The sequence below is a fragment of the Emiliania huxleyi genome (genome assembly GCF_000372725.1).
Source record: "Emiliania huxleyi CCMP1516 chromosome Unknown EMIHUscaffold_166, whole genome shotgun sequence".
NCBI lineage: Eukaryota > Haptophyta > Isochrysidales > Noelaerhabdaceae > Emiliania > Emiliania huxleyi.
Window position 1 is genome coordinate 89,668 of NW_005200922.1, and position 21,279 is coordinate 110,946.

Here is a 21,279-nt window from a genome sequence, read left to right on the forward strand (position 1 = left end):
GCCCGGAGGGCGGGAGTAGAGAGGCAATCTGGGGACACAGCTCCGCCGCTGCAGGCACTTTGCTGACGCTACCCCCCCCCCCGCCCCGTTGCCCGCCCCCTTGCCTTGACCACGCCGCTCGCACCGCCCCCCGCGTGCGCAGGCTCGCGCGGCACCAGGACAACCTGCGCCGCCTCGTCTCGCTCAACGAGGCGCTGCAGCGCGACGTGCAGGCGACGCTTGACGCGGTGCGCTAGCGAAAGAGGCGCCGCCGCCTCGCGGGGCGGCCGTGGGGAGGCCGCCGCTAGAGCGCAGGGCGGGCACTGCCACTGGGTGAGAGCTGCACTGGGACTCTCGAGCCTGAACGTCGACGAGGAAGAAGAAAGAAAGACAGACGCCCGCCGCCGGTCTCTTCGACGGCGCCTAAGGGGGTGCCGTCTGCTGTGCTTTTGGTAAGGTACCTGTGGTGCGAGGAATGGCGGAATGGCACACTAGGAAACAGAAATGAAAGAAAAAAGAGCATCAATGCTGCAGATGCAGCGCTTGTGTGTCGTCCTCCACACCGCCGTGGCGTGGCAGACGGTGAACGAGCTAGCGTGCGGGGAGAGCGGCATTGTGCATGGTGCGGATTGCCGTTAACGGAGTCGCTTAGGCGGCTCCGGTGGTGAGCCGGTGTGTGTGCCAGTCCGCGCCAGTCCGCGCCCTTGTCGTGCCAGTGTGCTGTGAGACAGGGGCTTCCGAAGAAACCACCCAAGACAGCTTGGAGAGCTCCCGGTGACGCTACATTTCGTAACGATTGTCGCTAAACGACATCTGCCTCCTTCAGCCTCTGTTGGGGCGGAATGCGCGGGGTTTTCGGCGCGATGCCTCCGGCTAGTACACGGTACTGCTCTGCCGCAAACTCTCCTGCGCTCGCGTGCCGTGTGGGGCGCGTGCACTGCGCTCGAAAGTCGCGATTTGGCAATAGGCGCTCGAGCCGGCGCGCAGTGGAAGGGGGCGCCGCGCAGGGGGGTGGGGGGGGTGCGAGGGGGGGGCGTGGGTCGGGCGCGCACCGGCCGGCTCCGGGAGCGGCCGTCACGTCGAAGAGGGGACCTGGTGCTGCTCGAATGACGACGCATGCCGCTCTGCTGCGCCACCGATAGCCCCTCTTCCGAGCCGGCGCGTGGCGGCGAGCCGCGGCCAGTATCGCTGGTGCGGTGGAGGCGGCAGCTTGCATCGGCCGGCAGCGGGTGCGGCCATCACGTCGATGAAGGGGGGTTGTCGGCGACTCGTATGGCTCGAGGCCTACGCTGCGCCGCCCAAGCCCTACTGCCGATCCAGCGCCTGGCGTTTGGGGCGAGCCGCGGTCGTCGTCGCTGATGGTATATGGCGGCGGCGGCGGCGGCTCGCCCTTCCCTCCGGCCGCAATTCCGATCCCGCCGCGCTCGCGGGAGGTGGCGCGCCCACCGCGGCACGGCCGTGGCTGCGCATACACCTTACGCCCTTGGTCTCCTCAACGGCTATCCGTGCTTGCTGTGCCCCTGCGTGGTGTGTTTCAAGTTCTTACAACCCAAGGTGATAGAGGGCAAAAAGATCGATTGCGCTCTTGCCGATCCGCACCTGCCTAGGCTCTTGGGTGGCGCACCCAGCCTCACAACGCACCTGGTTCTGCGGCGCGTTCCACCCAGCTGCCTCCATCCAGCGTCCGTTGCCGTCGCCTCAGCGCAGCCTAAAGCGCAGCAGCTGCCAATGCACCCGCCTCGAGAAGTCGCGATCTCGTTCGCCGCCCTCGCAGCGGCCCTCTGGTTTCTGCGCTGGCGACGGCACATCCGCCAAAGCCACATCCGCCAAAGCGCCTCGGCCCTCACCGCCGCGGCACGCTGCGGCGATCTGCAGGCCGTTCGCTCCATCCTTGAGCGCGGCCCACAGCTGAAAAGTGGGAGGCGCAACCGGATGGGCGACGTGCATACGTCGAAGCCCGGCGCCTACGCCGTCGAAGTCGGGTCGCCAGCATCGCGGGTCTCAAGCCATCACCGCGACGGTGCCGCGGCATTCGCTGCCGAGGCTGCGCAGGCGCTCGCGGCGGCAACCGTGGCCGGCCACGCCAGCGCCGTGGAGCTCCTGCTGCAGGCTCGCGCGGACCCGAACGCGTGTCACGGGGCGGAGGGTTGGACCTCCTACCACCTCGCTTGCGTGCACGACCGGGCAGACTGCCTCGAGGCGCTGGTGCGCGCCGGCTGCGACGAGCCGCGGCGCGACGCGGCCGGACGCACCGGCGCCCAGCTCGCCGCAGAGCGGGGCTGCCGGCTGGTGCGACTGCCTCGCCGGCCCGCTGTCCAGGACACGTCCGTGACATGTCCGAGACATGTCCTCAGGTGCTCGACTGCCTCGCCGGCCCGCTGGCCGCGCTGCGCAGGCAGAGGCTGCAGGCAAAGGCAGCCCGGAGAAGAGTCGAGCGCGGCAAGCGGGCTCTGCTGCACGCTGCCCTCCGGGAGGAGGAGAGGCAGCAGGCGAGGCGCACGCGGCCCCGCGGGCTCTTCCTCGAGTTCGGAGTCGCGTCGGGCGCCTCCATCAACTACATCTCGGCTAGATCTCGGCTAGATATCGGCTGTATCTCGGCTCTCTCTCGTCTAGGCGCCTCCATCAACTACATCGCCGCGCGGGCGCCGCACGGCAGCACGGTGCATGGCTTCGACTCCTTCGAAGGCCGAGATGTAGCCGAGAGACAGCCGAGATGTAGCCGAGACGGCGGCGCGCACTTCTACGAACCCTCCACGAAGGCTTGTGGCGCGGCCAGGACATGTCCGTGACACGGCCAGGACATGTCCGTGACACGTCCCCAGGCTTGCCGGAGAGGTGGCGCGGCCAGGAGGGCGACACGGCGGCAGCGGGCGCGAACGAGGCGGCGCGTGAGGCTGGCTTCTTTAACGCCGCCTAGAAGGTTCCTAGAAGGTTCCTAGAAGGTTCCTAGGCGGCGCGGGAGGCTGGCTTCTTTGATCGCGGCGGCGAGCTACCCGAGGTGGCGGCCAACGTGCGGTTGCACCGCGGCTGGTTCGACGCGTCGCTGCCGGCGTTCTTGGCGCGCGAGATGGCGGTGGGGGAGGTGGCGCTGCCTCTGCACGTCTCCTTCCTGCACATCGACTGCGACCTGTACTCGTCGACGCAGACAGTGCTGCGCTGCCTCGCGTGCGCCATCGGGGTCGGCACCGTCGTGGTGTTTGACGAGTGGTGCGGCTACGTCTATTCACAGCTCTTCTATTCACAGCTCTTCTGTTGACAGGTGTTTGACGAGTGGTGCGGCTACGTCGGCTGGGAGGAGCACGAGGCGCGCGCGTGGCGCGAGTTTTGCGACGAGCACGGCGTGCGCTTTCAATGGATTGAGCCGCCCTCAGCTGCAGCATCAGCAGCAGCAGCAGCGGGAGGAGGAGGAGGAGGAGCAGGAGGAGGAAGCTCCGGTGGTGAGAGGTCGACGACTGCGGGCGAGGGAGATCAGGCGGAGGGCGGAGGTGCGGGGCCATCCAAGGCCCTGCTTGTCACGGCGATTCGACCGCAGCAGCAGCAGCCACCGCCACAGCCACAGCCACCGCCACCGCTGCGCCCGCCGGCGGCTGCGCGCAAGGACAAGCAGGCGTCCAAAAAGAATGGCAGCAGTGCTCAAAAGGCCCCCGCGTCGGCCGCGGCGGCCGAGAAGGCGGCGGCGGCGCAGCAGGCGGCACGGGAGGCGGTGGCGGCGCGTGAGGCGGTGGCGGCTGCGGCGGCGGCGGCGGCGGCCGAGCTCGAGCAGCAGAAGCAGGCACTCGCGGCGGAGGTGCACGCGCGTCTTCGCGACGAGGCGAAGCTCTTTGGCGACGAGGGCCAGACGGGTGACGGCGGCGGCGGCGGCGGCGGCTGCTGTGGCGGCGGCGACGACGACGATCTCGGGGCGCTCCTCGACGTGGAGACGCTCGGCAGCTGCCGGCCCGCCGACGCCGACCCGCGCAGCCCTCGGCACGAGCGGCGGCCGTTTGCATGCGCGGTGCGCGTGGCGGTCGCGGGGCAGAGCGTCGAGATGGGCGTCGAGCAAGGCCAGGCGGTGGTGGACGAGGTGGTCGCGACGTTTGCGCGCGGGCCGACGGCGACGAGCGGCAGGGCGCTGCGCCCCGGCGCGCAGCACTGGGTGCTGTGGCGCAACCTCGGCGCGCACTCGCTGCGGCTGGAGCCGAACAAGTCCAACTCGATCGTGTGGCTGAACAAGGCGCACGCGCGCAGGTCGGAGCTTGAGTCGTCGTGCGCGTGGCCGGCGCAGCGCGCGCTGCTGCGCAGCGTGCTGCCGCACGCAGAGACATGGGTGAGCCTGCTGCAGCGGGCGCGCGAGGACGGCGGCATCGACATCAAGGACGATTGTCGCCTCGACGACCGCTCGGCAAAGTGCCACCAGGACGGCAACAACTCGGTCGCCAAGGGAAACGTTCCGCTGGTCCGCCTAGCGCTCAACGTCTCATCGGCCGCGTCGGGCCGCTCGCTCGACTACCTTCAGCTCTCGACCGACGGGACCTTCGTCGACGGAGCCGCGCGTGAGGCGGCGCTGCTCCACTCGGTGTCGCAGCACCGCATGTGGCACGGCGCCGCGCAGACGACCCACGGCTACGTCCAGGGGGTCTCAAACTGCTGCCACGGCTCGTCTGCCGGCACCGGCCCGTGCCTCAAGCGCATCGTGACTGTCTTTGCGCTGCCCGACGACCACCCGCTCGCGGCGCTCACGGCGGCGCAGCGGCTGCGGCGCATCGGCCTCTCGGTCTTTGCCATCGACCCGCGCCACCAGATCGGTACTTCTTGGACCACGAGCCCGCCCTGTCATGGACGTGTCGCGAGCGCGCCTGCTACCCTCGGCCCGGCATCGTCGCCAGCACTAGCACCAGACGTGGCGCCAGCGACAGCGGCGCCCGGAGAGGACGCGAGGCCGCAGCCGCAGCCGCCGGCGGTGAGCAAGGCGCAGGCGGCCAAGGCGGCCAAGGGGCAGCAGGCGGTCCTTCGCTCGTCGACGCACCGCGCCGCCTACTCACGCGGCCGCAAGGCCGACCCCGGCCCCGCGGTAGCCCACGCGGCGCTGCCCGCGTCGCTGTGCGAGCAGGCGACGCTGCGGTACGACTCGGCGACGCACGACTTGCGCGGGGCGGTGGTGGGTTTGCTTGAGCGTGCGGGAAGCGGGGTCGGCCGCTTTGAGGACTTGTCGCGCGACGGAGACAACGGCAGTAGCATCAGCGGCGGAGAGACGCGGCGGCGGCTGGAGGATTTTCGGGTGCCGGCGGAGGCGCTGCGCGGCTCGGGCGGCAGTGCTGCCGCTGCCGCGCAGCAGCACCTCACCCTCGCCCTCGCGGCCGACGCGCCCTTTCTGGCGGCCTTTGAGCATCTGGTCGAGATGGTAGTGGTGCCGAGCCTCAAGGCGCGTCTCGTAACGGCCGGCGCGTGCCACGCCCCCACGACGTTTTATTATCAGTATCCGCCGACGCTGCGACTGCAGCCGGGGCCGAGCTCCCGCACAGTGCGCCCTCACTCGGACGCCGAGTACGGCCACCAGAGGGGCGAGATCAACTGCTGGATGCCGCTGACGGATAGATTGCTCACGAGGACGACGCTGTGGGCTGAGTCGCACGAGGGCGCCGGCGACGACCACCCGTTTGAGGTGGACGTCGGCGAGATTGCTCTCTTCCACGGGACAGTCTGCAAGCACCACGTGCCTGCCAATCCGAGCGAATGGACGAGGGCCTCCCTTGACTTCCGCGTGGGCATTGAGGGCTACTTTGATCCGTCCTGGAGCATGAAGGGGACGAAGCAGGACCACGGGAGACGGACGGTGAGACTATGACAGGAGCTTGCCGTGTGTGGTGTGAGGTGTGTGACTCTGTAACACGCCCGTTGGGCGTTGGCGTAGCGCTCTCAAGTCAACAATAGCGTCCCGTGCCCAGTGTTGACTGTTGTGCGAGGGACATTGTAAAATTCTTTCTTAGACCATAAGGGGCCGTTGTCTGCTGTGCCTTTTGTGGTGCTAGTTCGTGCCAGTCTGCTGTGAGAGGGGCTTGTTTTCGTAGAATTCTTAGACCGCTCGGTGGAAGGTGCCCCGCCCCCTCTCCCCGTCCGCTCAACAAGACGGCCACCGCCGCGGAAACGCTCGTCACGCCGTCGCGCGTCTTGGTGACCGTCTTCCTTACCACTACGGTGCTTGGCCCTCTACCTCAAGGAGCGCCTCGACGCGGCGCTGGCGGCGACGGCAGCTGCTGCCTCTGACGAGTCCGCGTCCGCCGGCGGAAAGAGGGGGGGGGGGGCGTTGCGGCGGGCGCAGAAGGCGCGACGACCTTCTACTACCAGCACCCGCCGACGCTGCGGCTGCAGCCGGGGCCGAGCGAGCGGACGGTGCGGCGACACCACGACGGCGAGATTTCGCCGCTCCCCGGCAGCTGCTTGAGGTGCGTGGCGAGCTTCCCCTTGCTGCTATAGGCGAATACGGCCACCAGCGAGGGGAGCTCAACTTTTGGTTGCCGCTCACGGACCCGAAGCTCACGCGCACGACGCTCTGGGTCGAGTCGCACGAAGGCGCCGCCGACGACGCGCCTCTCGACGTCGGCTACGGTGAGATTGCCGCGTTCCACGGCAGCGTGAGCTCTCACCACGTGCCTGCGAACGAGAGCAGACACACGCGCGTATCGCTCGATTTTCGCGTTGGTGTTGAGGGATTCTATGACCCGCACTGGAGCATGAAGGGCACAAAGGAGGACCATGGCCGGCGCAAGGTCGTGGTGGACGCTTCTAGATGAGAGGAGCCGGTGGTACATTCGATCATCTTTAAGGTCCAACCTCCGAAAGGTTTTTACTGTTGTGTGTTGTGTGGTGAAGTCTCTGTGGCCTATGGGCGCGTCCCGCGGCCGCGAGACTCGAACTCTCAGAGGGCTGAGGGCAGAGGGGACGTCAGAGAGACGAGTTCGAGAGTGAGATCTGAGAAGACGTGTTCATCTCTCAAAGGATAGGCGAGCCCCGCGCGGGGTCCGCAAGAGCCCGAGGAGCACCTTGAGGCCCTCGTCTTCACTCAGGTTGGTGTACTTGCGCGCAAACCTAGCAGAAGCATTGACGAGGCGTTCCGCGACATACTACTACCGGCGGGTACTTGCGTCGGCGTCTCTTCGCGCGCACCAGTCGGCCGGGACAAAGCGGTCACGCAGCACAGAGGTGCTATCGACGCCGTTGAGGCGGCGCACCCACGGGTAGAGCGGGGAGTCCACGAGCAAGCCACGGCCTTCGGCTGCGAGGCACGGATACAGCGAGAACGTGGATGGGTTGCAGACGGCGGTGCGCGAGAGGACGAGGCGCGAAAGGCTCGCGGCGACGGAATCCTGTGTTTTGGGGTGGCGGGCGCAGTGAGGCTCCGATTCCATCGCCACCGCGAGCAAGGGGGGGGGGGGGGGGGGGTCCTGGTTGCGTAGCGTGAGTCGAGCCCGCGGAAAGTCTTCCGCCAGAGCCTTCATGAAGTCGGCGGCGAGTCGCTCGCAGAAGTAAGAAGGCGTGCAACCCGACTGGCCTGCAACAGAACCACGAGCGATGAAAATGCCGCCCGGACCACAAACCGCATTACTGCCCGGTATCACTGTGCATCTACCCGCCCTCGCCTTCCCGGCACGCGCCCGATGTGCGGCCTGTGACGATGCCAATCGATGCGACCGCGGGGGGCAGGACGCGCCGGTAGACGTGATAAGGGACGATGCCGTAGCCAACCAGCCGGGGCAGTGTGAAGACATCGCCACACCGAAAGTAGATTACAGCCTCATCAAGCTCAACCATGGGGTGCTCGTCACGCCAGCGGCGCGCCATCGCGCGCAGCTCTCCGCGGATGATCGGAGCAAAGTGCTCGAGCCCCGAGGCGCAAGAGTGCGGGTAGTTGTCGCCGAAGCGACCTCCTACGTACCGGCGAGCGGTGCGTCAGGCTGCGGCTTGCCCATCAGCAGGGAAGATCGAAGATCGCCTCTGCTGCACAGCTCACAACTCTCGTGCAGTTGTAGCTGCGCCTGACGGGCTCTCCCGCCGTCCAGCCTCTTCGGTGGAGGATCGAGTGTGCTCGAGGTGAGGTACTTGAAGACGCTCGCGCCGCCAAGCTCCGCGGCCTGGGCTTGCCCTGCAGTGCATCCGGCGTCTTGCATTGAGCAGGAGCACACGGACGGTTGGGGCCATCTCTCTCGCTTAAAGTCTTCCCTCAAATGTGATAGCAGCTGCGCTCGGGCTGAGATCAGACGCCTTGGTCATCCGGGATGAGGCGCCTCTTGCAGAAGCCTGGCCGCGGGTCGAGAAAGGGCAGTCTCGCCACTGCAGCGATGCCCCGCACCATAAAGTACTGCGAGAAGGAGTTTCCGAGCGCGCCTGCGAGCGCTCACGCTCGTGTCGTCTGGGCCAACGTGTGCGGGACGTGCTAGAAAGAGGGTGGAAGCGCGCGGCACGCCCGCGAAGCAGAGGCCGTAGAATCCTGGTCGCTTGTGGCACATCGGGGCCCAGCTGCTGCGCGGCAGCGGCCACCTCGGGCGCCAGAGGGAGGGGGTTAGAAAAAGAGGACGCGTTTGTGGCGTCCGTAGCAGCAACAACAGCTGCCACCTCAGCTGAGGTTCGAAGCGAACTGAGCTGTGGTTGCGCCCCTTTGCCAGGAGCAGTGGACACAGCTCGCTTCGCAGCGCCGCCGCTGCCTCGCCTCCGCTAGTTCGCAGTTGGAGAGGAGGGCAGTCGGCAGCCGGGTTGTAGAGGCGGGTGTCGCCGCGCTCTCTCTGCGCGGCGGTGGGCGGCTTGCGCGGCCGCGGCGGCTGTCGGGGTCGGCGCGAGCTGCTAGTTGACATCGCCAAACGAGACGACCTAGCGTCACGGCGGCGAGCGCGCGACGAGAGAGGCGGCGGAGCGGGGGAAGCAACAACGAAAATCCGTCTCAGACACGCTCAAGTTTTGGCGCCGAACGAATCGCTGGATGTGAGCACCGTGGCGATGGCGCTAAGAGGTTCCTCTTTTCCGCGCCCCCCCCCGCAAGGCGCGCGATACACACGGTTACCGACTGCCCTGGATGTGAGGCTGATGAGCACTAGTGCGCCAAGTGCACTCCAAGTGCTCCAAGTGCTGCTCCGCGCTCGTTGGACGTTGCCCTCCGAGCAACCGTGAACGGTGAAGTACAGTGAAGAGACCCGCCGCCAGGCGTTACCATGAGGCAAGGCATGTCCATGAGCTGTGAAAAGAGGAGGCACTGGCCAGTGGTCTTTTTACTGTATGCTCGCGCCCGGCTCGCGGCATATCTCTCGATATGGCGGACTCCAGCTCCCCAACTAAAATCTACGACGTACGGCATAAACACACCATGGAGCACATGCAGCCTACGTGCACCTCCCCCATCACTTGTGTTCTGCCGGACCCAGGATCGATCGCCGCTTCACCAGCTTGGCCTCACTGGGAGTGGGTGGCTCGTCGCGCAGGAAAGTGCTCGACCGGCGCCGCAAGAGCGGCTGTGCGCCGGGCGCCGCCGCCGTCGCCGCCTGCCGCGGGAAGGGATCGACGGGCGCTCCCGCCTCCGCCGGCGCCGGCATCATCTGCAGCGAGAGGTAGGTGTCCCAGAAGTACGAGACTAGGTTGGACACCGCGACGCGGTACTGGAGAGGCACCACCGCTTGCTGGAGCACCTGCACAGGCGCCCACACCCACACGGACGCGCACCACGTCGAGAAGAGCTCCTCATCGAGCTTGGCGCGGATGGCGGGCAGCGAGGCGCCATTGGCCAGGGCGCACCAGCAGAACATGGACCCGATCATCAACGGGCCCTGCACGGTCTGGTCCACAAAGAGCTTGATCGCAAGCGGCCGCAGGCTCGCGCCCGGCAGCATGCGCTCCATAAAGTTAAACCAGTGCGTCAACAGCGGTCCGACCCACAGGCCGCCCACGGCTCCGAACTTGAGCGCCCGTTCGACGCGCTCTCCCACAGCTCGTGGCTCGGCCTCGATGGCCTGTGCTGTAAGGTCGCTGAAAGTATAGGTCACGCCGGTGCCGACGGCTTTGGTGGAGTAAGGCGCTGCCGTCAGCCGCGCGTTGTACCAGACGATCAGGCGGTGCGTTGACGCTCGCAGCATGTACGAGCAGAGAGAGGCTTGCTGCAGTGACGGGCGGGGAGGCAACTCGGGATAAGCTTGTCGCCGGCAACTCGGGCAGGACAAGCTTATCGAGCCCGAATCGCCGAGCCCGAGAGATCTATCGCTCGTCAGAAAAAAATCAGCGCACGAGACCGGAGGGCCCCGGGGGGGGCCTGGGGTCAGCTGTCGGAGGAGGCGAGAGATGAGCTGACGCGGCCTCTGCGAGTAGAGTCGGGACGGACGGACGAGCCGAGGACGATAGAGAGACCGCGGGGGCGGGCGCGAGTCCTCGACCGAAGAGAGCTGGCCCCACCCCCCGGGGAGGGGCGGCGTGGCGATCGAATGCCGCCGCCCTCACCCGAGGAGTCGGGCACGAGATCGCCGGAGGCGGAGGCAACAAGAATAACCCCCGAAGACGAGACGGCGGCGAGGCCGCGGTCGAAGAAGTATAAGAGGGGAAGGCGGGCTCCGCAGCCGACGCCGAACCATCGGAAATCGAACAGGAGGGAGGACCGGGAGGAGAGGGGAGCCCCCTCGGATGGGGGGTGGGGAGATCGGGCGGAGGAGCCCTGAGTGGCGAGGTCGGGTGAGAGTGTGCGTCATGCTCGTGTCTAGTGTCTGGTGTTTACTAGCTCCGAGTAGAGGGGGCGTTCCGCCGCTAGGGGACACCCAAAGCGCAGAACTAACCCTCGGAGACCCGTGTTTACTTTAAGGCCCTTGCCCTGCGAATGCGCACCCCCCCTAGCTAGGGGTCAGGGCTCTCTAGCCCGTAGCCCGATCCCGATCATCCGGCCCGCTGGATGCGCTTCTCAGCTCACCGGCCCTGGATGTGAGGTTACCGACTGCACTCCAAGTGCTCCAAGCGAGGAGAAGATGTGTGTGTGTGTGTGTGTGTGTGTGTGTGTGTGTGTGTGTGTGTGTGTGTGTGTGTGTGTGTGTGTGTGTGTGTGTGTACTCACACGCAACAACACATGTGCGAGGCGTGAACCGCGCCATTCGCTCTCACCTGGCAACCCTGTCTGCACGTCTCGCGCGCGCGTGAACAGGGCTCCAGGCCCCAAATGACGTGTGAGTGTTAGAGTTGTTTGGTATTGCTAAAAATCTCTCTCACGCAACACACCTTCCTTCCTCGTTCGTGTGGTGGCGACGTGCCGCCGTCGTCCTCCCATCCCTTCTTTACGTGCGGTTACGATGACCGCACTGGCCACACCACACACACACACACACACACACACACACACACACACACACACACACACACACACACACACACACACACACACACACACACACACACACACACACACACACAAGAAGAAAAGGCCCGCCGCCTAAACATGGGCTGCAAGGCGCGCGGGCAGCCCGGCCAACCCTTCGACCACAAGACCGGCCACGGCTACGTCAAGGCGCATCGCGGTTTCTACCACGACGCGATCTTTGTCAAGCGCAACAACTTCAACCTGCTGCTCCACGAGACGTTCGGCGGCGGCTTCTCGCCCACCGCCGTTCTCAAGCTGCGCCGCCTCGCGCGCAAAGTCGCGTGCGGCAGCGTTGACCGCACGGCCTACTCGCCCAAGTACTCGCTCTCTTTTATGTCCCACCATGCAGAGCGCATCTCTCTCTCTGTTGTGCGAGGCGTGAACCGCGCCATTCGCTCTCACCTGGCAACCCTGTCTGCACGTCTCGCGCGCGCGTGAACAGGGCTCCAGGCCCCAAATTACGTGTGAGTGTTAGAGTTGTTTGGTATTGCTAAAAATCTCTCTCTCTCTCACACACACACACACACACCAAGGGCTCCCCAAGGGAGGGGTCTGGTTATAGAGTTGTTTAGGTATTGCTAAAATTCTCTCTCCGGGGTCTCACTTTCGCAATGAAACCACCCCGGGGCCAAGCGGCCAACCCTCTTCGGTTTCGTCGCCAAGAGTGTACTCTTGGGCCCCGAACCCGAAGAAAAAAACGTGTACCCCCTTGGAGTGTATCTTGAGTGTTGCTCTGGAGCGTCCGGTTCAACACGCGCTCGCGCGCTCGCGTCTGCTGGCGCCCAGAGAACACGTTGCACCTCATGCTCCCGGCGGAGCCCAACTGCTCGCACTCGACAAGGCAGTCCATCCACTCGCGGCAGCTGAAGTCGAACTTCCACTCGATGCGGCTCGCGCCGGATTGTGAGCTCGGCGAGCGAGGTCGGAGAGCGACCTTCAGTTGGCCCAAGCCGCACGCCACTGAGGCAGAGCGGCAGTGCGCGTACGACGCCGTACGCGGACGGCCACTCTGCACCGACCGCAGCGCCGCATTGCGACCGCAGTGGCTCAGCTCAGCCAGGGCTCGCTCGCCCAAGCTCGGAGCCGCCGCCGGTCATGGGCAGCAACAAAGATTTGACGCGTCGCTCGGTGCAGGAGGGCACTGCAGTAGAGGTGCAGAGGCCGTCCGGCGCGCGCGCGATGGGCTACAGCTTCATTGGCAGCTACCAGAGCGCGTCTGGAGCGCTGCCATTGTGTGACCCACGTCCAAGCGGCGCTTCCGGCCTGTTCCGCGCCTCTTTTTACGCTTTTCATTGGAGAGGGGGGGACGAGGTCTCATCAACTTCGAAACCGCCTTTGAAAGGGGGGAAATGCGTCCGTCCCTGAGAGGGTTGGGAAGGGGGCGGTTTCACTGCGTTCCAAGCCAGGACTCAACATACTCGGGCTGTCGCCGTCCCAAACTGTCACTCGCCTTTCTCCCGGCCGGGGTGGGGCGCGCGCGGGGGCGGCGGGTGTGCGGGATGTCTGTGGGTCCGAGAATATGGTTTGTTTCATAACATCGAAGGCTAGCTCAAAAAAAAATCGCGGCCTGGCCAAAAAAAATCGCGCTCCGGGAGAGACCCAGCGTTCCGCGGGGCTCTGAGCGCTGCTGGTTGCCGCGGCGCTTCAGCGAGCCCTCACGGCACGGGAATGCACCCGCACACCCTCCCCTCGGACAGCGCGCCCGACTCCTCCTCCGATGCTCCCACGCTCGAAAGCCTGCCTCCAGAACTGATTGCCGCCATCGGCGTGCATGTAAAGCTGCCGTGGCTCGGCCGCTTTGCGTGCTGCTGCGCAGCTGTTGCCGGAGCCGTCCGCCAAGCCGAGGAGGCCTGGGCGGCCGTGTGGGCCTCCTTGACCGGTGGCGTGGCGCCCGCTCCGCTCGGCGCCCGCGCGGCGGTCCGGTCCTTGCTCACGCTCGACCAGGCTCACTGGCGCTCGCTGCCCGGATCGAGTGGCGAAGCACCGGACTGGCGGCAGCACGGCTGCGTCCTCACCTGCAGCGGCGGCACGCGTCTGATCCTCTTTGGAGGGCGCGACGGCCGCCGCTTCTTCTGCGACACGTGGGCTTGCGACCTGGCATCCGGTGCCTGGGTGCGGGTGGCGGCCCATTCGGACGCTCGCTGCCCGTCGCCGCGATGCTTCAACAGCGACTCTGGCGGCGGGCGCGTGCTGCGGAGCGGCGAGGAGGAGTGGGCAGTCTTGCACGGGGGCCTCTGCGCGCCTGGCTACCGCGACAGCCAGACCTGGCTCCTCGGCCCGCTGTCGCACCCGCCGGAGGAGTGGTCCTGGCTGCCCGCCTCTCCGCCAGATCACGTCGAGGGAGCTGCGCCGGTGGCTCGCTTTCACCACACCCTGACTCTGCTCCCGCGCCGCGAGGCCGCGGGCGACGACTCGCTCGCCCTGCTCGGCGGGCACGACCGCACCATCTCCCCGCTCCTCGACCTCCGCCTCTTCTCCCTCCGGCACGCCTCCCTCCCGCGCAAAGCAAGCGGCGTAGCGGCCGCCTCTGTCTCCGTTGGCTGGAGCAGCTCTCTCTCTCCGCACCTCCTCGGGCCGGCGCCGTCGCCTCGCGCCTTCCACTCCGCGGCCCACTACGACCACCCCGCCGCCGGGAGGGGCCTCCTCCTCGCTTGCTGTGGGCTGGGGCCTGCGGCGGTACCATCTCCCCATATCTCCCCATACCTCCTCCTCGCCTGCTGCGGGCTGGGGCCTGCGGCGGGGGGCGGGGAGGGGGGGTACGCGGCCCTGTGAAGAGAGGAGCTGTGAGCAGAAGAGCTGTGAACAGGGCGGGGAGGAGGTGTTCGCGGCTCTCGACGACACGTGGGCCTTCGACCTCAGCTCCGGTCGGTGGCTCGAGCTGGCCGCCAGGCTGCCGCACGGCTTCGCCCGCTCCCGCGCCGCCCTCGCCGTCTCTCGCGACCGCCTCCTCCTCGCCGGAGGATGCAGAGCCCGGTACGATCTCCCCACATCTCCCCACATCTCCCCAGACCTCCTCGTCGCATACCTCGCCAGAGGCTGCAGAGCTTGGCCCGCCGCGCTGTTGGCCACCTCCCTCCCACGCTCCCCCCGACCCTGACCCGAGCCCGCTCCTCCTCTGCCCGGCAGGGCTGCCGCCCTGGCGACCTACCTCCCCCTCACGCCGGGCCCCGCCTTCGACGACGTCTGGCTGCTCGACCTGAGGAGGGCTGTGAACAGAAGGGCTGTGAATAGAAGAGCTGTGAATAGGTCTGGCTGCTCGACCTGAGGAGAGGTCTCCTCCCGTCGGAGCTAGGAGCTCGCCCTGCGGCTGCCTGGAGAGTTTGCTACAAGCAATCTCTCGTCGTACTCCAATGCACCAGCACTAGGCCTCCGCCCTGCGGCTGTCTCCGCCTGGGAGCGGTGCGTGCTCCCCCACGAGCGGGCGCACCGCACGCCACACGCCAACGCCACCGCCGGCACGCTGCACGGCGGCGCCGTGGTCCTCGTGCTGGGCGGGCACGACACCTTCCTCTCCCCGCTCGCCGACGAGGCGGTCGACTCGTTTGGCGACCTCGCCGACGAGCAGGCGTGATCTCCCCATCTCTCCCCATCTCTCCCCACATCACCCTCGCCGACGAGCAGGCGTGATCTCCCCATCTCTCCCCATCTCTCCCCACATCACCCTCGCCGACGAGCAGGCGTGATCTCCCCATCTCTCCCCACCTCTCCCCACATCACCCTCGCCGACGAGCAGGCGTGATCTCCCCATCTCTCCCCACCTCTCCCCACATCACCCTCGCCGACGAGCAGGCGTGATCTCCCCATCTCTCCCCACCTCTCCCCACCTCTCCCTCGCCGACGAGCAGGCGTGATCTCCCCATCTCTCCCCACCTCTCCCCACATCTCCCCACATCTCCCCACATCTCCCCATCTCTCCCCACCTCTCCCCACATCACCCTCGCCGACGAGCAGGCGTGATCTCCCCATCTCTCCCCACCTCTCCCCACATCACCCTCGCCGACGAGCAGGCGTGATCTCCCCATCTCTCCCCACCTCTCCCCACATCTCCCTCGCCGACGAGCAGGCGTGATCTCCCCATCTCTCCCCACCTCTCCCCACATCTCCCTCGCCGACGAGCAGGCGTGATCTCCCCATCTCTCCCCATCTCTCCCCACCTCTCCGCAGGCGTGGGCGCTGCACGAGACCGAAGCGATCGTCGTCGGCGAGCGGCCGGAGCGAACAGAGGCGCGGCTCTGCACGCGAGGGGCGCCACACAGCTGCGGGGAGGGGGGCGCCTCGCCCTCTCGCCGCCAGCTCGTCGGCGGCGCGCGGATGCTCGTCCAAGGCCTCGAGACGCAGGTGCAGCAGCGGCCGGTGCAGCAGCGGCCGGGAGGACCGACCGACCGTTTGCGGGAGAGAGAGGCACCGCCAGGACCTGTCGCGGCACGATCCGCAGGCGCACATCAACGGCTCCATCGGCACGGTCGTCTCGCGCGCTTCCGGCTCCGCGGACGGGCGCGTCGATTTGGCGCTCGGCCCGCCTCACAGCAAGAGCATCTCGATCCGGTGCCAGCATCTCCGGCCGAGCCGCTCCGAGGCGCGAGGGAGCATGCCAACCCTCGCCGCGCTGTGATAGAAGAGCTGTGAATAGAAGAGCTGTGAATAGGCGCGAGGGGGCATGCCAACTATCGCCGCGCCAGGCGGCGGAGGAGACGGTTCCGCGCTCTGATCCGTCTCCAACTAGTCATCGATACCACGAGCAGGAAGGCCGACTCTCCTTGTTGGTAGGCTCCGCGCTCTGGGTCATCTCCCCGGCGGAGAGAGCGGCGGGCGAGGGGCGGGCGGCCGAGGCGCCTTCCAACCCGCCCCGCCGCGTCGCCGTCAGCTGCATCTCGGTGCTGCCGCAGCCCGAACACGAGGGGTCCGCTTGAGTGGTGCGATTAAGTCAGGCAGCGTGGGTAGTAAACTTCTCTGCTCCACACACACAAGAGGTGGTGTGGGGGGCAAGGCCCCCAACGGCAACGCCCAAGAGCGCCCGCGCGCCGCCTTTCGTGGTCTTTGTACAGGGGCTACAGCATTCCAAAGAGAGAAAGGGCCGAGGGCGAGGCGTCGCTCGAGACCGGGAGCCGGGAGGGTGTGATCGCGGTGTGTAACTGTACGTGAGCTATTACGTATGAGCTGTGCATGCTGCGCCCGCGCGGTGGCGGGCGGCGCGAGCGCTGCGCTCATCAGCATGCGGTTCGCCTCTTCCCACTCACGAATCTGCCGGCGCAGCGTGTGTGGTTGGGGGCTAGGAAGCTTTGCACGAGCGCTTCGCCCGTCATCGGGCTCGTCGACTTGGTCGCGAGCCAGCGCTCGATCGCCGACCGCTCGTACGAATGCCCGTCCGCCGCCATCACCGGGTCACTCATGAGCTCGGTCGTGATCGGGCAGATGAAGTCGGCCGGCGGCTCCTCCTCCCTCGGAGCCGGCGCCTCTGCAGCCGAGGACGGCCCTTGCGCCTCCGCCGCCCGCCTCCCCTCCTCCAGCCTCGCGCTCTCCTCAAGCGCCGCCGCAAGCTCCGCCTCCTCCGCCGCCGCCACCGCCTCCTCTTCTCCCTCTTCCGCCGGCGCCTCGGCCTCTTGCGACGTCCCAGCGCCTCCCCCGCCGCCCTGCTTCTTCTTCTTGCCTCTCTTCTTGGCCTTCTTCTTCTCCTCGGCGCACTTCTCCGACTCCTCCTCCGCCAGCAGCGCCGCCGCAGCCTCCTCGGCCGCCCTCTCGGCCTCCACCCTCACGGCCGCCGCCCTCTCCGCCACTGCCCTCTCCACCTTCGCCTCAATCTCCGCTCTCTTCGCCTCCCTCGCCGTCGCCTCAATGGCACGCTCACACTCGGCGTGGCCCTCCTCCTTAGCCAGCTGCAGCGGTGTACGCCCGCCGGAGGTGCGCGCCGCTGTGTCAGCGCCCGCCCGCAGCAGGCAGAGCACGACGGCGGGGTGGCCCTCCTTGCACGCAACGTGCAGGGGCGTGCAGCCGCCGTTCTGGGCTTGGTCGACCGCCGCGCGAGCCTTGACAAGCAGCCTGGCGATCTCGAGGTGACCATTCTGGCACAGCGGCGTGAAGCCGTCAGCGTCTGCTTGGTCACCGCAGCGCCGGCGGCGATCATCAGACGGACGCAGTCGATCGTGGCGCCGTTGACGTCGACTTGGTTGACCGCCGCGCTGGCCTCGAGAACCCGAGGAGGGCGCGCAGCGCCCAGGTTGCGCTGGCACACGGGCGGCTCATGCGAAGAAGAATTCTTAGAACGCAAGCCTGTCTCACAGCACACTGGCACGACAAGGGCGCGGACTGGCGCGGACTGGCACACACACCGGCTCACCACCGGAGCCGCCTAAGCAACTCCGTTAAGAACGGCAATGCACTCCGCACCATGCACAATGCCGCTCTCCCCGCACGCTAGCTCGTTCGTTCACCGTCTGCCACGCCACGGCGGTGTGGAGGACGACAGACAAGCGCTGCATCTGCAGCCCGTGCCAGTTCTTGGTGGTCCATGTGACCTCGTCCAGGTGCTGAGCGTGCGAAAGTTTGTTGCTCAGCTGGTCCGCCGCCTCCCTCAGGGTGCTGCGAACCTCCTTTCCAAAGCCTCCGAAAGCCTCAAAATCAAACAAACGTAGATCGCAATCCTGCTCCCGCGCAAAGCGGTAATCGCCATCCAGCTGCTGGAGCTTTCCCTTGGGGGCATCCTCCTCCTCCCCCTCCTCCCCCTCCTCCTCGGCCTCCTCCTCCTCCCCCGCCACCGCCGCTGCCGTCGCTCCCGACGGAGACCACTTGCCGCGCCCTTTGACCAACTTGAGCAGCTCGGTCTCCGTGTTGCCAAAACGTACATAGGCCCCCTTCCAGCCGAGCCGAATTTCACCCTCTCCATCCTTGCCCTTGCTGTTGCTCGCGAGCGAACTCGTAAGCTTCAGATCGGCAACAAGGCGCCTGTGCCCCCTGCCGATGTTTGCCGCCGCCACGTCAGGTTGTTTTGGATTACTGTAACTGAGGTGTGCAGTCGGCTCCATCTCGATGATCATGCCCCACGCCGAGCGGAGGCATTTGATCAAACGTTTGAGTAGAAATTTGTGTCTTGTAGCATGCTTTGACCGAGGGTTAACCATCGCGGCGTCGCCAAGGACGTCGTGTAGCTGGCCGCTGGGTGCCCTCTTGCCTGCCTCCACCGCCTGGCAGGCGACATCAAGGGGGAGCGCCCAAGGCGGCGCTGAACGGTGACACGCGCATCGCCCAGGACTCCATCTTCATATCATCACGCATGGGGATGGCGTTGAGGAAGGCGCCGGCCCCTGGTTGGCTGACGGCGACAAAACGGATCGCCTCTCGCCAGCATTTGTGGTTCTTGCGTCTTCCGACCTTGTTGCCTTTGGAGGGCGCCTTGCGGCCGCCGCTGCGAAGCGCCTCGTCGGTAAGCTCCTTGGCAAGGTCGAGCCAGTTAGCATGGTGCACGCCAGAGGTGTACCGTCGCTGCGCCTGGTGCAAGAACTCGTTGGTGGACGAGAACTGGGCCAGGGGAAGCAGCTCCGCAGCCGGCGTCAGCCCGTGCGGATAGAAGCGGAACCTCGGCTCCGCCTTCGCCTCGTTGGTCGCAGTGCCCGGGCTCACCACCTCCCGGCACACGACCTGCGTCCGCCAGCTCCGCTGGCGCTTGTCGGTGAGGTCGTGGTTGCTGACGAGCTGCGTGTGCGCCGCTCGCAGCTCGTCGAAACACTCTCCGGGCGCGGTCGAGACGTCGAGATCGGCGAAGGGCCTGTGTAGCTCGCGGATCGGCCGCGTGACGAGAGCCCACGTACCAACCCACGCCGCGCCGCGAATGTCCTCGGCGCTAGTCAAGCCCATGCCGCCCATATTGACTGGCAGACGCGCCTGCTTGAGCGCCCGCACCCACCGGTCATCATCGCGCCCGACTCGCGCGCCGCCGACAAGCTCGTACAGGCTGTCTGCAATCAGCCTGTCGTGCTCCTTTGCCGCCGCCAGGGTGACGCTGGGAGGCATTGTGCGGAGGAAGAAGGTGAGCGTGGTATTCATGCAGAAACGGATCAGCACCTGTGAGAGCTGCTGCGCCGTCCGGACCTTCTTGGAGTCGCGCAGGGCGAGAATGCCCGGAAGCGGCTCCAAGGCCTTGCGGACCCGCTTGACCAGTTTGTCGCGGCACCACGCAGAACCGCCAAGGAAGGCGCCGAGGACGCGGATGCCCGGAAGCGTGCCGCCCTCGTAGGAGCCGTGGGGCGGGGCGTCCGGCGTGCCCTTGACGTCCACCCGATGGCGCACCGAATCGAGCGAGCGAGGGTCCGGCGCCCAAATGCACCGCTTAGACGGGTTGCTCTCAACGCCGCAGCATCGCTGCGCAATGACGTCGCCTTCGAGCATCGCGCAGAGCGCCGCCTCTGGATCATCGGCACAGTAGGTGTCATCAGGTGCGCGCAAATCAGGGTGGACGGATGCCGGACCTGCATCTCCAACAGGGTCCAGTGGTATCCAATCGCGAAGAGGAAGGGCCCGAGGGGATCGCCCTGCGCGCAGCCCTCTGCCGAATCATGCGAAGAAGAAAACGTGCGCAAATGGGAATTTTACATCGAAGGCGACCCAGCTGACGTGAATGATGCGTGATGGCGCGGCTCATCCTCAATAATGGCGCCAGGCGAAGAAGAAAACGCTAATCGTTCTTTTTCTTTTCCTGCTACAATCAACAATGCCTGTCAAGAGTGCTGGTTTACGTTATATACGTGTACCCTTCCCTAAGTTTCTCCGAGACTTATATACCCGTCGCCCCCGCCCGCTTCGCTCGCTCGCTACGCCGGGCGCTCCCCTCTCTCTCCCTCCACACGCGCTGCAGCATCTCGTAGTCCTCCCTCGTGTCCACGCCGCTGCGTGCGGACTGTACCTCGCCGACGAGGATGGCCATCCCCGCCTCGAGGGCCCGCATCTGCTCGAGCTGCTCGAGCGCCTGGCTCGGAGAGAGGAGTCTCGGAGAGAGGGAGAGAGGAGTCTCGGAGAGAGGGAGAGAGGAGTCTCGGAGAGAGGGAGAGAGGAGTCTCGGAGAGAGGGAGAGAGGAGTCTCGGAGAGAGGGAGAGAGGAGTCTCGGAGGTTGCTTTGGGGGGGGGGGGGAGGCTCGCATCTCGGCGGTGCCTCCAGGCGCGAGGGAGGCAGCTCGACGAAGCGCTGCAGGGAGGGCGGCCGAAAGGCGTACAGGCCGACGTGTTGCTGCGCCGCGCACTCGCCAGGGTTCGGGCCAGGGTTCGGGCCAGGGTTGGGATCGGCTGCTCCGCCGCCCCGCAGCAGGAGCGAGGCGAGGGTCTGCCGGTCGACGCCGATGGGCGCGCGGCTGAAGAAGAGCGCGCGCCGGCAGGTGGCTCCCTCCGCGCCACCGCCCGACGGACCTGCGGCGCCTCTGCTCACCGGAAGAAGGCCCTCGCTGTGCAGCGGCGGACCGCACACCACCTTGACCTTGCTCGGGTCGAGGAGCAGCGCGGCAGGGAGAGGCGTGCTCAGCGTAGCAATGTCGGCCGTCGGGTGGGAGAGCAGCAGTCGCGCCGACGCGTCGATCGCCGACGGCTCCACGAGCGGCTCGTCGCCCTGCACGTTGACGACGACGTCCGCAGTGGCCGCCACGTCGGCGCGCAGGCGAAGCGCCGCTGCGACGCGGTCGGTCCCCGACGGAAGCGCACTGTCGGTCATCACCGCCTCGGCGCCAGCTTTCTCCGCAGCGGCGGCGATGCCTTCGTGGTCGGTCGCAACGAGCACTCGTTGCACCGTGCTGGCGGCGAGCGCAGCGCGCACGACGTGCGCAATCATCGGCTCGCCACCGAGCATGGGGAGCAGCGCCTTTCCTGGCAGCCGCGTCGACGCGAAGCGGGAGGGGATGACGGCGATAACGCGGCCCATGCACCTCGAGCGCTGAGGCGCGCCAAAAGAATTTTACGGCGATTTCGCGCTC

General features: G+C 66.8%; 6 protein-coding genes across 6 annotated transcripts in view; 3 read left to right on the plus strand and 3 right to left on the minus strand.

Moving 5' to 3' along the window:
- EMIHUDRAFT_112266 (hypothetical protein) overlaps positions 1–6,749 on the plus strand; it is a gene marked incomplete at both ends in the record, with an annotated part of 9,318 nt that extends 2,569 nt beyond the window's left edge. The window contains 6 exons of the mRNA XM_005784930.1: positions 143–227; positions 1,855–2,268; positions 2,334–2,510; positions 2,930–3,172; positions 3,239–5,791; positions 6,393–6,749. Coding sequence (XP_005784987.1) covers positions 143–227; positions 1,855–2,268; positions 2,334–2,510; positions 2,930–3,172; positions 3,239–5,791; positions 6,393–6,749 — 3,829 coding nt within the window. The remainder of the gene's footprint in view (positions 1–142; positions 228–1,854; positions 2,269–2,333; positions 2,511–2,929; positions 3,173–3,238; positions 5,792–6,392) is intronic.
- Positions 6,750–8,209: 1,460 nt separating this feature from the next.
- On the minus strand, positions 8,210–8,804 carry EMIHUDRAFT_230710 (hypothetical protein; the record flags this gene model as incomplete). The annotated part of the gene is made up of 3 exons (XM_005784931.1): positions 8,210–8,340; positions 8,387–8,493; positions 8,569–8,804. 3 exons carry the CDS (start codon positions 8,802–8,804, stop codon positions 8,210–8,212), a joined length of 474 nt encoding a protein of 157 aa, XP_005784988.1.
- Positions 8,805–9,344: 540 nt separating this feature from the next.
- EMIHUDRAFT_112267 (hypothetical protein) lies at positions 9,345–10,073 on the minus strand (the record flags this gene model as incomplete). Its single annotated transcript, XM_005784932.1, has 1 exon — positions 9,345–10,073. The coding sequence occupies one exon, from the start codon at positions 10,071–10,073 to the stop codon at positions 9,345–9,347; it is 729 nt and encodes a 242-aa protein (XP_005784989.1).
- A 2,062-nt stretch (positions 10,074–12,135) lies between these two features.
- EMIHUDRAFT_230712 (hypothetical protein) lies at positions 12,136–12,570 on the plus strand (the record flags this gene model as incomplete). Its single annotated transcript, XM_005784933.1, has 1 exon — positions 12,136–12,570. One exon carries the CDS (start codon positions 12,136–12,138, stop codon positions 12,568–12,570), a length of 435 nt encoding a protein of 144 aa, XP_005784990.1.
- Positions 12,571–13,000: 430 nt separating this feature from the next.
- Positions 13,001–15,944, plus strand: EMIHUDRAFT_230713 (hypothetical protein; the record flags this gene model as incomplete). Its single annotated transcript, XM_005784934.1, has 6 exons — positions 13,001–14,008; positions 14,139–14,305; positions 14,459–14,540; positions 14,625–14,864; positions 15,497–15,670; positions 15,744–15,944. The coding sequence occupies 6 exons, from the start codon at positions 13,001–13,003 to the stop codon at positions 15,942–15,944; spliced, it is 1,872 nt and encodes a 623-aa protein (XP_005784991.1).
- A 4,189-nt stretch (positions 15,945–20,133) lies between these two features.
- Positions 20,134–21,227, minus strand: EMIHUDRAFT_230715 (hypothetical protein; the record flags this gene model as incomplete). Its single annotated transcript, XM_005784935.1, has 3 exons — positions 20,134–20,145; positions 20,226–20,288; positions 20,742–21,227. 3 exons carry the CDS (start codon positions 21,225–21,227, stop codon positions 20,134–20,136), a joined length of 561 nt encoding a protein of 186 aa, XP_005784992.1.
- Between the last annotated feature and the right edge of the window lie 52 nt (positions 21,228–21,279).